Genomic DNA, 15,885 nt, shown 5'->3' with positions numbered 1-15,885 from the left:
ACATAATTAGAGGGAAAGACAAAAGCGGCTCTTACAAGGACTTTCAGAAGCCCAGGGTCCTAGTGCGTGTTCCCATGAATAGAAAAGACCTGCTTTTGTGATGTTTTACTCAGTGGGATTAGATGTGAAGGAGCCTCTCTGTACCAAAGAGGGTTTGATCACTCTGAGGCTTCAGGGTACAGCAAGATGGCTAGCTGAATCTGGAAACTTCAGGAGCAAAGAATAACGGTCTCCTTCCTAGAAGACGGCCCTAAAGCGGGGCCTTCATCACTTACTATTTGGTATCTTGCATCTTCGGAAAATTTCCATCAGTTCATCCACTTGTACAAAAGGACCCTATTTTGACACAAATAAATTTTAATCCCCAATAACTGACAAGTTAAAATCACACGACTTTACATTTTCCGTAAGACAAGAAAAAGCACACAAGTATTATAACCCACAGAGCAAGTATTATCAAGAAAATAATAGTAAACAAACCTGGAAGCAGATGGGAGGAGGGAGAAGTTTCATCAGAACGACGGCTGCAGGCGGCACCGGGAAAACGCCCCCGGGAACAGGGTGCAAGCCGGGTGCTGCGACACAAGGAGAAGGAATCAGACAGGAGGGAAGAATTTCTACACAGGGCTAAAATAAATCAGAAGTAATCTATATAGAGAGTTCTAGGTCTGTGTTGCTTTGTTCTGAACATTTTAAATTGCCTTTCGTGCTTCACATGTTTGACGAGCTAAAGTGGAGGCGAGAGCGCCCTCTCCCCCGCGCGGCCGCTGGGAGGCAGAAAAGCAAACAATCCAGGGGTGGGACGTCAGTCAGTTTTTGTCAAAGACCATTTCTAAGCCTCGTAAGTCATGTGTGCGGCAATCCTGTTTAAAGTCGGTTACTCAACAGCATGTTTAATCATAAGGGCCTTGTGTTCAAATAGGATCGAGAGGCGCTACTACCCATTAGTAAGTGTAAGTAATACCAGACAGCATCGCTGGAGTGAGTGTCCAGTTGTACGGGTAGTTTGTAGGGAGCAGCATTTCTGCCCAAACTGGTTGCTGGAATCTGAATTGTTGAGGGTATTTTTGTTTTTAAGGACATTCTTAACTCAGTTTGCGGCAAAGATTACAGCCAAGTCACTTGTCATAGTGACCCTGAGTCTAATAATTAACCTGCAATGGAAAGGTCACATCAGTCCCCCCCACCTCTGGATTTGAACCAACACACAGAGGTCTCAGTACTGGGTCTAAAAGTCATGGCTTACGTGCTAAATGTCGTGGCTGAAATGGAATCATCTGCTGAGTGTCTGGTTTAGGGTATTCTGGTTTTCTATCCACTTCATCTTTCAGAACAGGCACTATAGAAGGAGCTACCACTGGGTCTGGAATGATAGCTGCTAGCTTAGCACGGGAGACATCCTGAAAATGCAGAACAGAAGAATCCTAAACCTGAAAAAGGGACTTGAATATAATTGTGCAACTCTACAATCTTGAGGATATACTGAGAATAACTGGGTTCAAACCACAGGAAGAGAACTGAGAGGGAACAGAACAGAGAAGTTCCTCTGCTGCAGGCACTGGTGTCAGTCAGCCTGTCCAGAGCCCCTTTTGCCACCATAGAGGTAGAAGAACATCTCACTTTCTCAGAATCTGCTCATATGCCACCTCATGGTGGCAAATCTGAAGAAGTAGGCCCATTGCGGATGGCTTGTTCGCTCTTCCCACTCACATTTTATACACATGGGAATATATTGAATTCTCCCTCCCCAATAAAAAAAGTTGAAATAGAAATAGAAGATGGAGAATTCATATTTAAGAAGTAGTTCAACTCGGAAATAGAGCTCTATTTTCATTAATTTCCATTTTCATCTTGGCAAAGTTAAAATAGTCCTTGCTAATAGGTGGTCTTAAAGGTCTTTAGCTTTTCATTGAGAAGTTAAACTAGAAACTAAATTTCCTGATCCCTGAGCAGTCAGAGTAGTTATAGAATAGGAAGCTGGGACTGGCACAGAACTAGGGCTTCCACCAGTGAAAAGGTCTGAAGCTTCAATTATGGGTCATTTTCCCCATTTAAATCTTGTTCATACACCAAACCAGCGAGACACAGGCCAGAAGAGGCTCCTGAGGAGAATGATGGTCAAGAGTATCCTAATGCTGGTTGGGTCCCTTTAGGGACCCAATCTAGGATCTGTGGCTATAGCTTCCCTTTGGACTTCCATCTTGGTCTTTGTTTTCATGACACAGGAAAAATCAAGAAATGATAAAACAATGTTTTTCTCAGCAAGGGCTATTTCTGGAGCTGCATAAACATTAATCTTAGCCTGAACAGGTTCAGGGGCCAGATTTCTTATGATTCTGTTGTCTATATAGATGAGTTCCATTTCCAGATAAGCTAATTTCCCCAAGAACCCTCTGAAGTACTATGTTAAAAATACAAAAATCCCCTCGGGAACTTTATGGACTTTTAACAAGCTGTGAGGTTTCTTCATTATACCTACTGAAGCTACATTTGGTTTAAGATCTGTCAAAACATGTTCGTCAGTTTTAAGAACTATTAGAAAAAATAATACCTAAAATGACATTGTTTCTTCCTTTCACAATACCTTCATGTGCCAAGCAGACAAAAGATACAGGGCACTGGCGATTTCAGGGGAAGGCTGAAATTGTTAAACCTCACTCTATTATTTTGTTCAGTACTTTTGATACTTAACGTTTCATAAACTCAAGGAAAAGCCCTGAACTTTTTCCCCATTTTCTGAAAAATCTATTCTAAAACTAATTTCTAGTTCAGAATTTGCTTTAAGTGGATGTGTATTCATAAACTATTCTAAAACATGGGGCAAGTAGGGCTACTACATATCTCTTGATCCCAAGTACATACCTTATAACCAAGTGCTTTTAGTTCACTTGCGGAGCAAGGATATAAGTCCATGAACTTATATCTATCCACCAGTAAAGCTGTTTCTTTGCCTTCATACTCTTCTTTGAATGCTGTAAACCGTCTTTTCTCCACTTTGAGTATGCTAGCTAGATCACCAATGTTACTTTCAAAAGCTAGAAATCGGGCCCAAATTTCTCTGTAATAAATACAATCAGTACTTAATTATTCTAGGTTTGGAATAGGGAGTCCATTCACAAAAAAAGCCTGAAGTTCCCTCATCCCCCCCGCTTTTTTTTTTTTTTTTAAGATTTTATTTATTTATTTGACAGACAGAGATCACAAGTAGGCAGAGAGGCAGGCAGAGAGAGAGAGAGAGAGAGAGAGAGGAGGAAGCAGGTTCCCTGCAGAGCAGAGAGCCCGATGTGCGGCTCGATCCCAGGACCTTGGGATCATGACCTGAGCCGAAGGCAGAGGCTTTAACCCACTGAGCCACCCAGGCGCCCCACCTCATCCCTTTTTTTAATTAGAAAAAGCTCTTTTTTTAATTATGATTTTCAAACTTAAGGACAGTATAACAAATATCTATAGACCATCATCATTACCTAGATTTCATCATTGTTAATATTTTGCCATATTGGTTTCACCTTGCTTTTGCTTAAGTACTTGAAAGTAAGTTATAGATAACACTTCATCCTGCACATTTGTGTGTTTAAGCTTTTTTTTTTTTTTTTTAGATTTATTTGGCACATCTTCCTATCCCCTTGTGGTAAGAGACACATTTACCTTAAAGAGGGTAAACTCTTGGTGGAAGAGCTGAAAAAGGAACATATACAGACTTCCAATTTCTCCTGAGTAATGTGGCTTCACCATTTTGTTTAGTGGCATGAATTATGTGGAATACAGTCTTCACTCAATATATGAATAAAAATATATTCTAAAATCTAACATGCTTCCTTTTGTTTTCTCATTAACATGGATTATTTGGGACATATTTGTACCTCAGAACTGTTGTTAACAGCCAGAATTAATTTTCTGAGACTCAAATGTCATTAAACACGTTTGTACTCAAGTAACACATGGAAGCCTACTGCATACCAGGAACGGGACTACTATAAAAAGCCTGTGTTAGCAGATGTTATTATTTGATGAGCTAAGATTTGGAAAGGTTATGAAATGTATCTAGGGTATCATCGGCTGAGCTGGAATTTGAACCCAAGACTCCAGAGCCTTATTATTTCCACTGTACCACTATACCATATTCCTGTTTGATAAAAATGACAGCCAAAAGCATAAACCAGGGATGTAATCTATCAAACTTTCAATATGTAAGAGTTTTTGTTCTGAACCATGGTAAAATTTTCAGAAATTTTATTTGTTTATATCAATTTCTAGGGCATTGTAAACTAGGAAGAATATTAAAATATTTAACAATAAATGGCCAACACCTCTTTCAATTCTACCCAGTATATAAACATTAAAAAAAAAATCTTAAACAGGCAGGTATTTGTAAATTACGCTTCAAGAGAGAAGGGAAATTTCTTCTGAAACTTCTAAATAAACATTCATCCACAGATCACAATTCAAGTATTAAAACTGCCATCAGAACCTGACCAACAAGTTTTCCCAACAGCTTACCCAGACTTCTCAGGAGGAAGGCTTCCAGAGGTTAAGACTCGTTCAAACAAAACTCGGGTATTATTGTCCTCTAGGATACAAAAAAGATTTTAAACATTGAAAAATTAAATTTTACAATCAACAGTATATTCACACATGCTTCATCTCGTTTAATTCTCATAAAATCCTCTGCAAAAAGGTAACTACTTCCCCAGTTTTTGTAGATGAATTAACCTGGGGTTCAAAACGAATGAGTTGGGGATGCCTGGGTGTCTCAGTCCATTAAATGGCTGCCTTTGGCTCAGGTCATGATCCCAGGGTCCTGGGATCCTGTCCTGCGTCAGGCTCCTTGCACAGTTGGGAACCTGTGCCTCTGCCTCCCTCTGCCTATCGCTCTCCATGCTTATGAGCACGTGCTGACAAAATCTTAAAAAACGATTGAGTTGATCTGGCTTACTGTTACCGAGTAACAGCTGGAACTAGAAGCCAGGTCTTTTTTTACCTGTAGTATGGCCCTCCTTCTATATGTACTGCATTTATGACAGATGATTTATAACTGGTACCTGTGTGAGGTATCCAATTCGACTTTTATCTTTTTTTTTTTTTTTAAGATTTTATTTATTTGTGAGAGAAAAAGAGAGAGTATGAGTAGAGTGAGGAACAGAGGAAGAAGCAGACTCCCGCTGAGCAGGTAGCCCAATGTGGGACTCAGTCCCAGTACTCTGAGATCATGACCTGAGCCAAAGGCAGATGCTTAGCCTACTGAGTCACCCAGGCAGCCAACAAACATTAATTCTATAAGAGAAAATTTCTTTTTAATTAAATGCTCCACTGTCTCATTTTTTGGAGTGAAAGTCCTTTTCCAGAATATAAAATCACTCAGCTAAAATACCAAATTGTTTTTAAGTTTTATTCTTTTTTACTATATAGGTATAAAGAATGCTGTACATTTTAAAAATATCAAAGCATTGATAGATAGCGGTGATATCTAACTCATTTAAATGACACATAATTGTACACTTCTATCTTAAACCAACTTTTATGCCATTTCTAGTCAAGAAATTATATGTACTGGACTGTGGGTAACTAGGCTAAATGAGACACATACATATGTATTCGTTATATGAATCCCTCAGCCCTGTGCCAGGTATAAGGTCGGATCTTAATATTACAGCAGGGTAGAGAAATAAAGATGGTAATAAACATAATGTTTCTTTTTGGAATCTCTCCTCTAATAGCCTCCAAGCATTTCACTTTACTACTTGGGCATCTTTGAGTTTTGGTGGCTAAATATTTGTTGTCTTTTCCTCCAGCCCCGACCCAGGAAACAAGAGATGAGCATGAACAACTCTTATTCCCAAGTCTGAATTTGTGGCTTTATCCTATTAGTGTTGGGACTTCACTGATGAGGTATTAAAGATCATTCTGCAGAGTCAAAAGCATCTACCATTACTCAAATACAAATTTATGGTTGTTAGGCCACAAATATTTCCTGAGTGCCTAGTAAGTGCCGGTTCCACTGTGATGACGGAATTATAATACATTTAAGAAAAAAGAAACCCAGCAACATATTTTCAGAGAATGATATTGAGGGTTTAGTATTAATTACATAACCATTATAGATCTAAAACTTACTTACCATTCAGGTGGGAAAGATAGTCAATATAGGCCAAGACATATTCTGGAATGTCTCCATATTTCTTTAGACCCAGCTCAAAAATCTTAAAGGCAACAGATTTGTCCTGGAAGTAGAAAGGAATGTACTGATTTCTATGAAATGTCAGACAAGATACTCAAAACAATATTAAAACTATGACACCTAAGTAAGTTACATAAAGTATTAAAATGGAAATTAAAATTATATAAGTAAAAACTGCTGAATTCAAAACCAAGGTGTTTAATAAGGCATCAGTTAGCAGACAGTGGGGATTTGGATGATGCTCCATTTAACTTTACACAGATACACTTAGACTTCCTTTACGATACAGAGCAATTAAAACTTAAGGACAGAAACTAAGACTACCTTTTTTTTTTTTTTTAATGTATCTCAGATGAAAGAATCTATTTTACCTTTCTTTTCTTTTTTTTTTTTTTTAAAGATTTATTTATTTATTTATTTGACAGAGAGATCACAAGTAGACAGAGAGGCAGGCAGAGAGAGAGAGAGAAGCAGATTCCCTGCCAAGCAGAGAGCCCGACGCAGGACTTGATCCCAGGACCCCGAGATCATGACCCGAGCCAAAGGCAGCGGCTTAACCCACTGAGCCACCCAGGCGCCCCTCTATTTTACCCTTCTATTTTATTTCAGCACTTACCTTACTACAGTAATACTCCATGAGTGCTGCAGTAACATAGACGTGGTGGCGGGTTCTGGTATCTTCTCTTGCTTTTTTAAATATCATTCTTCCAGATTTGATACCTTCTGCTCTTCTTGCAAATTTCATATATTGGATATATACCTATGCAAAAAAAAAGGAATTTCTATTCTACAGATTAGGCAGAATGTGATCCCTGTAGCATCCAAAACAATCTCACCTTATTCTTATACTAGTATGTTTCCTGTATTGAATACCCAAGATATCAGAAAGCTAGGTTATAAGTAGTGCTCTCTTTAAGTCCACAAGCAATTTTTTTCTGGTATTAAAGCTGCATGCAAATTAAATTTTTTAATGCAAATAAATTTTTAAAAATTGATACATAATTCACATACCACAAAATTCACCCTTTAGAGTGCACAATGGTTTTTAGTATATGCATGAGGTTGTACAATCATCACTACTATCTAATTCCTGAGTATGCAATTAAATTATAAGGAGGTAATAAAAGTAAAACCATTAGAAAACATTCCATTAATAAATGCCAACACCTAGAAACTCAAGATTTAATCTAATGTTTAATAGTATATGTTTCACTTTACATTTTCTTGGTTTATTGCTTTAAAAAGCCCACTAACACTATTTTTCCAAAGACCACATAATGTAACTTTACTGATAAACTATTAATGAGTCATTTTATACTAAGCACCACAGAGTGCACAATACATGATAAATATGTAATATCTGTTCAATGAACAAATGTTTCTGGACTAAGAATAGAGTCCTAATTTGCCCAGTTTTCATGTCAAACTATGTTACCCAGTTTTGATAGAGTCATGGATGAGTAGATGAATGAACTATGAGTTCCTTAAGGAGAGGGATTTTCTCTAATTTGTCATTGTACTTCTGGAATCTAGCATGGTGCACAGAACAGTTCACTAAATGAATTTTATTTATATTTATTAATTTTAATTTTATTTATTTATTTAGCAGAGAGAGACACAGCAAGAGAGAGAACACAGGCAGAGGGAGTGGATGAGGGAGAAGCAGGCTTCCCACTGAACAGGGAGCCCAATGCGGGGCTCGAGCCCAGGACCTTGGGATCATGACTGAGCCAAAGGCAGGCAGACAATGACTGAGCCAACCAGACTCTCCTAAATAAATTTTTTAAAAAATATTTTATTTGGGGCGCCTGGGTGGCTCAGTGGGTTAAGCCACTGCCTTCAGCTCAGGTCATGATCTCAGGGTCCTGGGATCGAGTCCCACATCGGGCTCTCTGCTCTGCAGAAAGCCTGCTCCCTCCTCTCTCTCTCTCTCTCTCTCTGCCTACTTGTGATCTTTCTCTGTCAAATAAATAAATTCTTTAAAAAAAATAATATTTTATTTATTTATTTGAGACAGGGATCACAAGTAGGCAGAGAGAGAGAGAAGGGGAAGCGGGCTCCCTGCCAAGCAGAGAGCCCGATGTGAAGCTTGATACCGGGACCCTGGGACCATGACCTGAGCTGAAGGCAGAGGCTTTAACCCACTGAGCCACCCAGGCACCCCCCCTAAATGAATTTTAAAATGATGAATAAATGCAAATAATCAAAACAGTGGAATCCCAATACAAATAAACCAAAAAGCAGAACAGATCTGACTTCAGGAAGAGGCTCTAGAGCTGCGCACACCCACCGGAGCCCTTGTCCTCTGGATCAAAGAGCTTCATTGCATTCTTACAGAAACTCAGGGCTTTGAAAACCACTATTATGGAGCAGAATTCAGGATATAGTGAGTTCCTGTCTAATTCCTTCCCAGAATGTTGGCTTCTCTTGTTTCCACTTATTTAAAAAGAAATATTTATTAGGCAACAATTATGTGGCATAAATGGCTTTAAACCATAATCACAAGGAAGGTGTTAAGAGAAAGCACTACTGCTTCATACGACTGCATTAAAAAAAATACCTGAGGGGGTGCTTAGCTGGCTCAGTTGGTAAAGCATGTGACTCTTGATGTCAGGGCTGTGAGTCCAAGACCCACACTGGGTGTGCAGCCTACTTAAGAGTGGCTCAGTGGGTTAAGCTTCTTCTGCCTTCGGCTCAGGTCATGATCTCAGGATCCTGGGATCGAGCTCTGCACTGGGCTCTAGCCCTGCACTGGGCTCTCTGCTCAGCGGGGAGCCTGCTTCCCTCTCTCTCTGCCTACTTGTGATCTCTCTCTCTCTCTCCTTCAAATAAATACATAAAATATTTAAAAATAAAGAAAATAAGAAAAGAAAGAAAGAAGAGAAGAGATCAGTAATTGACTATAAAGGGGTCACTTGAGGGAATTTCTGTGAGGTCATATAAGTGTTTTGTATCTTAATTGTGATGGTGGTCCCATGACTCAATGTTACTGGTCTGGATTCATAGAACTATACCAAAAAAAAAACAGTGAGTTTTAATATATATAAAGTAAAAATTTTTGTTAAAGCTGCCTACAAAGGTGTAAAGAGACATAACGTTACTCACCAAGGTTGGGTCAATATCCTCAATTGCCAGAAGTCTGTTATATATACTGTGAACTTTCTCATACTTCATGCGACTCTAGGGTGGTAGAGAAGAAGCAGATATAAGTAGACAATCACAAACAAGCCGGATTCGAGCTCTGAGGAATTTAGAGGCTGTACCCCACAATGGCACCTGCTTTGAACATAAATATATAATGAGCTGAGGACTAATAACTGTTCATTTTGCATCATCTCTACCAAAAGCAATATACCTGGCAAAGAAGCAGCCAGAAAAAAATTCAGTCCTGCAGTAAAAAATCCAATTATAAGAAAGTTCTAAATATTGTTACTAACCTCTTCATAATCTGCATATGCAAAATAAAGAAGCATATTCTTCTTTAATAAAGTGCTTATAGCTCTTTCATATATATTAGCAGCTTCATCACTAAATAATTTGGCATTATTCATATCCTAGGAGAAAAAAAAAGAAAGTTCACTCTTCAATAATTTTCATAGAGCTGAAAGAGAATGAAACAGACACTCACATATATACATATGGATACATATGCACTTCTGGATTCTAAAAAAATTCCAAAGACTTCTTAACACACAGAAGAATCATTCAAGTATTCTAAATGGCTCATCATTTTAATAGATTAAAAACAGTTCCTATATTTTAATTCTGACTAAGGTAGCCACATATAACAATGTCACTAAGCTTTATATTATAAGATTAACATTTTCAATACCTATACTTCATTACCAAAATTCAGTATTGTATTTTTAGCAAATTATTGCTCTATTAAAACTATGAAAAGGCCAAAGATGGGGAAAGGAATACATACCCCCTTTTCTGCAAGCAGTTTACTTGACTGCTCAAGATACTGGGCAGCTTCATACCAAATATCAGGGTGATGGCCGAGTACAAGCAGGCACTGTTCATAAGCAAACATAACTAGGGAAGACATTCACAAAATATTATTTAAGAAACTATCAGTACAAGCATTATTACTAACTTAGTAGGCTAAAACAGCCCTCGATTATGAATGATTAGAAATAAAAGCTATAATGATTTCTGGCACCATTATCTACCTAAGCCCCATCCATTCATCTATCATTTATCAAATTAGTACTTATTTTTTTTTTAAAGATTTTATTTATTTATTTGACAGACAGAAATCACAAGTAGGCAGAGAGGCAGGCAGAGAGAGAGGGGGAAGCAGGCTCCCTGCAAAGCAGAGAGCCCAATGCGGGGCTCGGTCCCAAGACTGCAGGACCATGACCTGAGCTGCTGAAGGCAGAGGCTTAACCCACTGAGCCACCTAGGTGCCCCCAAATTAGTACTTATTGAGCACAAACTGTATGCTAGGGAATGTGAGAGATACTGAATGTATCAGTGACTAAGACTTCTTATACTCAAGGGGTGCCTGGGTGGCTCAATCACTGGGCATCTGCCTTCAGCTCAGGTCATGATCCCAGAGTCCTAGGATGGAGCCCGTGTCGGGCTCCCTGCTGGATGAGCCTGCTTCTTCCTCTCCCTCTGGTTGCTGCTCCCCTTGCTGTGCTCTCTGTCAAACAAATAAATAAAATCTTAAAAAAAAAAAAAAAAAAAAGAAAGAAAAGGCTTCCTATACTCAAGGAGTCTGTCCTGTGTTGGGAAGATATCATGTAGACAATTATAAAACGTAATAACTATTATGATGAGGAAAGTACAGTGTACTCTTGAACCTGCAGCAACAGAACTTTGCATAGTTAGACTCAAGAAAGGCTCCCCTAAGGAACTGACATCTAAAGCAAAACCTGAGGAAGGGAAAGAATCTGGTCAGATCAGAGAGTAAGTTGAGCTCAGAAAGGAACAGGGGACATAGTGTAGACAAAGGAAATTATCTGCAAAGGCTTACAGATAAGACAAGACTGAGGAGTTGTTTAAAGTTCCAAATTCTAGTTCTGACAGTAGCAGAGTTGTTTCTATCAGACTAACTCTCCTGAAAATAAAAATCATAAACCAAAATAACAAAAAAAACCCAAAAAACCCCAAAACTATTTCAAGGCATGGGAGATTGATCAAAAGAAACTTATGGCCAAGACAGAAACCAAAAAACATTGAACCCTTAAAAAATCAGAACCACACAGGGTAAGATCCATATTTAATAAGACTTTTCCCCTCAGGGATACATTGCTGTGTGTACAGGGATAGTTAGATCTCAAGTCAAATACTGAAGTCTTACTGGCTTAAGGGAAGTAACATGGCATTCTGAGCTATGAGAATAGGTAGAAAGTTAAGGGGGGAAATCCCCAGCAAAGAGAGAGTCACAGAGAATGGTGCCTGAACATCTGAGCATAAATGCCCTCAAATCTTTAGTTGGCCTCTAAAATGTACTTAAACACAGAAGAATACAAAGAGCTCAAGTGGAAAGCAAAGCTGGAAGGCTAAAAGAGCTGAATAGGTTTCCTACCAGCTGCCCACTGTAATGAAGATCAAGTTTAGAATTGGAGTCCCATGAAGTTAGAGGTTCTGGGCAAACACCTTGAACTTCCCCCTCCGTCTAAGGAGTAAAGACTTTGTCCCAGGACAAAGAGATTTACCATAAAATTAAAGGCAAATCTAAAATAGATCCATCCTAACAAGGTCTAGGTGATCTGTCAATAATTTAACTCCCTGCTAAAATAAAACTCAGTATTTTTCAGAGGAAGATGAGAGAACCCAGTCTTCACAATTTATCATTTGTACATCTGTATGATGTCCTAAAGAAAAATTTTAAACATCTAGACTCTGACAAAATAGGAAGATGTGACCCACAGTCAAGAGATAAAGGAACCAATTCCATGATGGCAGACATCTAGAACTTCAGAACTACTCTTATATATATGCTCAAGGATATAAAGAAAAAGGTGTTAATAAACACAGAATCTCAACAGAGAAATGGAAACTATAAAAAAGAAACTATAAAACATGCAATATTTTTTTAAGAAGACTCCATGTTGGGTATGGAGCCCAATGGGGGTTTGAACTCATGACCCTGAGATTAAGACCTGAGCTGAGATCAAGTTGGATGCTTAACCTACTTAGCCACTCATGCACTCTCCAAAATTTCTAGAATGGAAATATATAGAACTGAAAAGTATAATATCTGAAATGAAGACTTCACTGGATGGGTCTAACAGCAGACTGGATATGATAAAACAAAGGTCAGTGAACATGGATGGAGAAGAATCTATAGAGCTTATTGAATCTGAAGAACCTAAGAGAAAAAAAGACTGGAGGCAAAAAATAGCCTATGGGATAATATCAAGTGGCTGAACATGTATGTAATTGGAGTCCCAGGAGGGTGAATCCTGTTACCTCTTTTTGTGATAAGCGTCTGATCTTCTGTACGAAGAGGGTTGCTCTTTTCCCACTGTATGTATTTCTTCCACATATCCACCTGCTGGGCTTCTTGGGGAGTATTCTGAGGAGGCACTGAGGGAGCATTGCGGTCCAAACCTTTCATTACTGTCTCATATTCCTAGATAACAAGCATTTAGAATTCTGTGGTGAGCCTCGGAACAACTCAGATATATGGAATGGAGTTGATCAGTTTGGAATACTTTGTTCAAAATGCCTATTTTCCCCCAATACCACTTTGTTAATATAATCTAAAAACTACTGAAGAACAGAGAGAAAGATAACAGAGGATGACATACCCAAGAACAGGTCCCTAGGCCTGAGTGAACAGAACACCTCTGGGCCCTTTCTACAGGTGATCTAGGAGGTCACTCTCCAGGATAGAAGAGCTGACAGATCAACATGACTGATGATCTGGTGGCATCACTACTGCCAACTTTGGAGAAACTGTCTTTTAAAATTTCAATAGTTTGTATTCCTAGGCTATCTTCCCTGCCTCTTAATAGTGTCAATGAATGGAAAGGTATGCACTAAAGACAAAAATCTGGTCCTAAGAGCTATGAGACCACAAAGTAGTACAGTATTCAAGTATTTATGAGGATAGGAGGAAAGCATAGAACTCTCCGTCAATCTCAGGTAGAACCTGTCTCCATGTCCTGGTCAAGTATTTAAAAAAGTTTCTTCCAAATGTGATTTGTTCTATTTTTATCTTTAACATGTGTGTAAAGAGGCACTTCATTTCAAATATATCTGCTCAGATGATGAAATTGTCATTAGTTAAGACTGCTAATAACTGAAAATGCCAAGAGGAACATGAAACAGGGAAAGCTCTTGTATAAACAACATACTCATTAAAAGAAGTGATCTGTTGGAATTCCATACCTTTGCTACACGTCTAGCATTCATGTAATCTCGACTCCGATCTTCAATCATTTTTTTAGCTAAATGAATATTGATACCCTATGAAAACAAAGAGAAATGTATATTATTTTAAAATTAAGTATGTTTTAAAATTAGTACAATACAGTTAATTTGTGCAATTACTAAATAATTTTAAACTCTATATTTTGAAACATTTTGTTAATAAAATAAAGGTTAATCACATTACATGCTTCAGGGATCAAGGAGGATCTGCTTATATCTGTTAGGAGGGTGTAGTAAGTCTCCATGCGTCAGGAATTTCTAAAGATAAGGAATGATTTGGAAAGGGTCTATTATTTCATATAAAATTCTATTAATAAAAAAATGCTATACAGATTCATCAGATTGAATAGCCAGAACTTTGCTTTAAAATCCCTTTTCTCACTAGGTCTGTGTAACTTTTTTTTTTTTTTTTAAGATTTTACTTATTCATTTGAGAGAGAATAGAGCATGTGTGAGGGGGAGGAACAGAGGGAGAGGGAGAAGTAGACTGCTCGCTGAGCAGGGAGCCCTGATTCGGGACTCAATCCCAGAACCCTGCGATCATGACCTGAGCTGAAGGCAGATGCCCAAAGAACTGAGTCACACAGGCACCCCAAGAGAACAGTTTCAACACCCTACATAGTTCTTACTCATCACAAGAGATATAAGAGAAACTTGTAACGATACAGCTTATTTGGCAAGTATGTTCCTATATATAAGCTGATTAGCTCAGCTAGTTAAAAATATGCCAGTGAGACAAAGATCTTGGACTGCAGCTCCACTGCAAGCTGATAAATCACAGCACTGTAACTACATCAAAGACTTGCAATGCAACTAAACATGCCTACTGGAAACAATTCTAATAAGGTCCCATTTCATAAGCAATGAATGACAATGTGTATGTATGACTGTGTGGATATGGTTTAGCATTGAATATAAGTGGTTTTGTAAGAATTATAATTTCTCCCAGGGTATTCTCTGAAAAATAATTCAGTAATATTAGAAGACTCTCAAAGCCTTACAAAAACATTAGGAGTAGTTCTCTGATTACAAACAATATAAAACAGACCTGTGTAGTACCAATATCCAGGTACCTTATACTAAAGAGGCTAGAATCCATAAATCCAAGTACATAAAGATTAAAAATGGCTTAGTTATAATAATGAACTACTCTGGCTAATTTACCTCTTCATACTTATTATAGTCTCTCCAGAGTTGTTCAATGTTGATCATTGGATTAACACAACCTCGTTGATAAACTCTTCGGACAGCTGTTATTCTCTGATTTTCTGCATAAGACCCAACAGCTTCCCTGGCATTGGATTAAAAAATGCCAACAATTATAGTGTAGCTAAAGCAACTGTTCACATGGAAGGAAAAAAAAACCTATAAAAATACTTACACGCCTTTTAAGAAATTGATGTAATCCACCCAAATCTAAGAAATAAAGTAAAATGTCAGTATCTTTCTTGATATTTTCAACATATTAAGTGTAAGTATGGAAATAAGTTAACTCTACCTGATAAGACATAATTTCCATTCCAATTTTATCTAGTGCAAAGTCATATGCTTGAGCCATTTTTTCTCTGAAAAAAATGTGAAAGACATGTTTATTTTTAAGATTTTATTATTTTTTTAAGATTTTATTTTTAAACAATCTCTACATCCAACGTGCAGTTTGAACTCATGACCCCAAGATCAAAAGTCACATGCTCGGGGCTCCTGGGTGGCTTAGTCCTTAAGCATTTGCCTTCGGCTCAGGTCATGATCCCAGGATCCTGGGATCCAGTCCCACATCAGACTCCCTGTTCAGCAGGAAGCCTGCTTCTCCTCCTCCCTCTCCCATTCCCCCTGCTTGTATTCCCCCTCTCACTGTCTCTCTCTCTACCAAATAAATAAAATCTTAAAAAAAAAAAAAGTCACATGCTCTACCAACTGAGCCAGCAAGCCACCCTCCTAAAGATTTTATATTTAAGTCATCTCTATACCCATGATGGGTTTCAAACTTATAACCCTAAGATCAAAAGTCACATGCTCTACTGACTGAGCCAGCCAGGCACCCAGAAAGACATGTTTTTTTTAAAAACAAGTATTTGTCTACAACTAAAACAAAACTAAAACTAAAACTAAATCTATAATTTATCTACAACTAAAAAATATATCTAACACTGACTGGCTGGCTCAGTTGGTAGAGTATTGACTCTTGATCTTGGGGTTGTGAGTTTGAGACCCATGCTGGATGTAGAGATGACTTAAAAATAAAAACTTTAACAACAACAAAAAAAAACTTAAAAAAAAAATTATAACTTCTGATCATATGATCAAAACAGCATTTGGAC

The 15,885-nt window shown here is 38.0% G+C and overlaps 1 protein-coding gene across 1 annotated transcript in view; it reads right to left on the bottom strand.

Annotated features, from left to right (window-relative positions):
- Nucleotides 1-15,885, bottom strand: part of CSTF3 (cleavage stimulation factor subunit 3) — a 68,427-nt gene that overhangs the window by 849 nt on the left and 51,693 nt on the right. Inside the window, exons 6-20 of the mRNA XM_059406261.1 lie at nucleotides 15,066-15,132; nucleotides 14,949-14,983; nucleotides 14,732-14,858; nucleotides 13,526-13,603; nucleotides 12,602-12,764; nucleotides 10,104-10,213; nucleotides 9,613-9,729; nucleotides 9,281-9,355; nucleotides 6,792-6,935; nucleotides 6,116-6,218; nucleotides 4,498-4,567; nucleotides 2,863-3,058; nucleotides 1,247-1,400; nucleotides 481-575; nucleotides 276-336 (exon numbers count right to left, since the gene is read on the bottom strand). Of these exons, the coding sequence (XP_059262244.1) occupies nucleotides 276-336; nucleotides 481-575; nucleotides 1,247-1,400; nucleotides 2,863-3,058; nucleotides 4,498-4,567; nucleotides 6,116-6,218; nucleotides 6,792-6,935; nucleotides 9,281-9,355; nucleotides 9,613-9,729; nucleotides 10,104-10,213; nucleotides 12,602-12,764; nucleotides 13,526-13,603; nucleotides 14,732-14,858; nucleotides 14,949-14,983; nucleotides 15,066-15,132 (1,595 nt within the window). The remainder of the gene's footprint in view (nucleotides 1-275; nucleotides 337-480; nucleotides 576-1,246; nucleotides 1,401-2,862; nucleotides 3,059-4,497; nucleotides 4,568-6,115; nucleotides 6,219-6,791; nucleotides 6,936-9,280; nucleotides 9,356-9,612; nucleotides 9,730-10,103; nucleotides 10,214-12,601; nucleotides 12,765-13,525; nucleotides 13,604-14,731; nucleotides 14,859-14,948; nucleotides 14,984-15,065; nucleotides 15,133-15,885) is intronic.

The sequence above is a fragment of the Mustela nigripes genome, chromosome 1 (assembly GCF_022355385.1).
Source record: "Mustela nigripes isolate SB6536 chromosome 1, MUSNIG.SB6536, whole genome shotgun sequence".
NCBI classification, from domain to species: domain Eukaryota; kingdom Metazoa; phylum Chordata; class Mammalia; order Carnivora; family Mustelidae; genus Mustela; species Mustela nigripes.
This window is presented reverse-complemented; position numbering and strand designations above follow the sequence as displayed.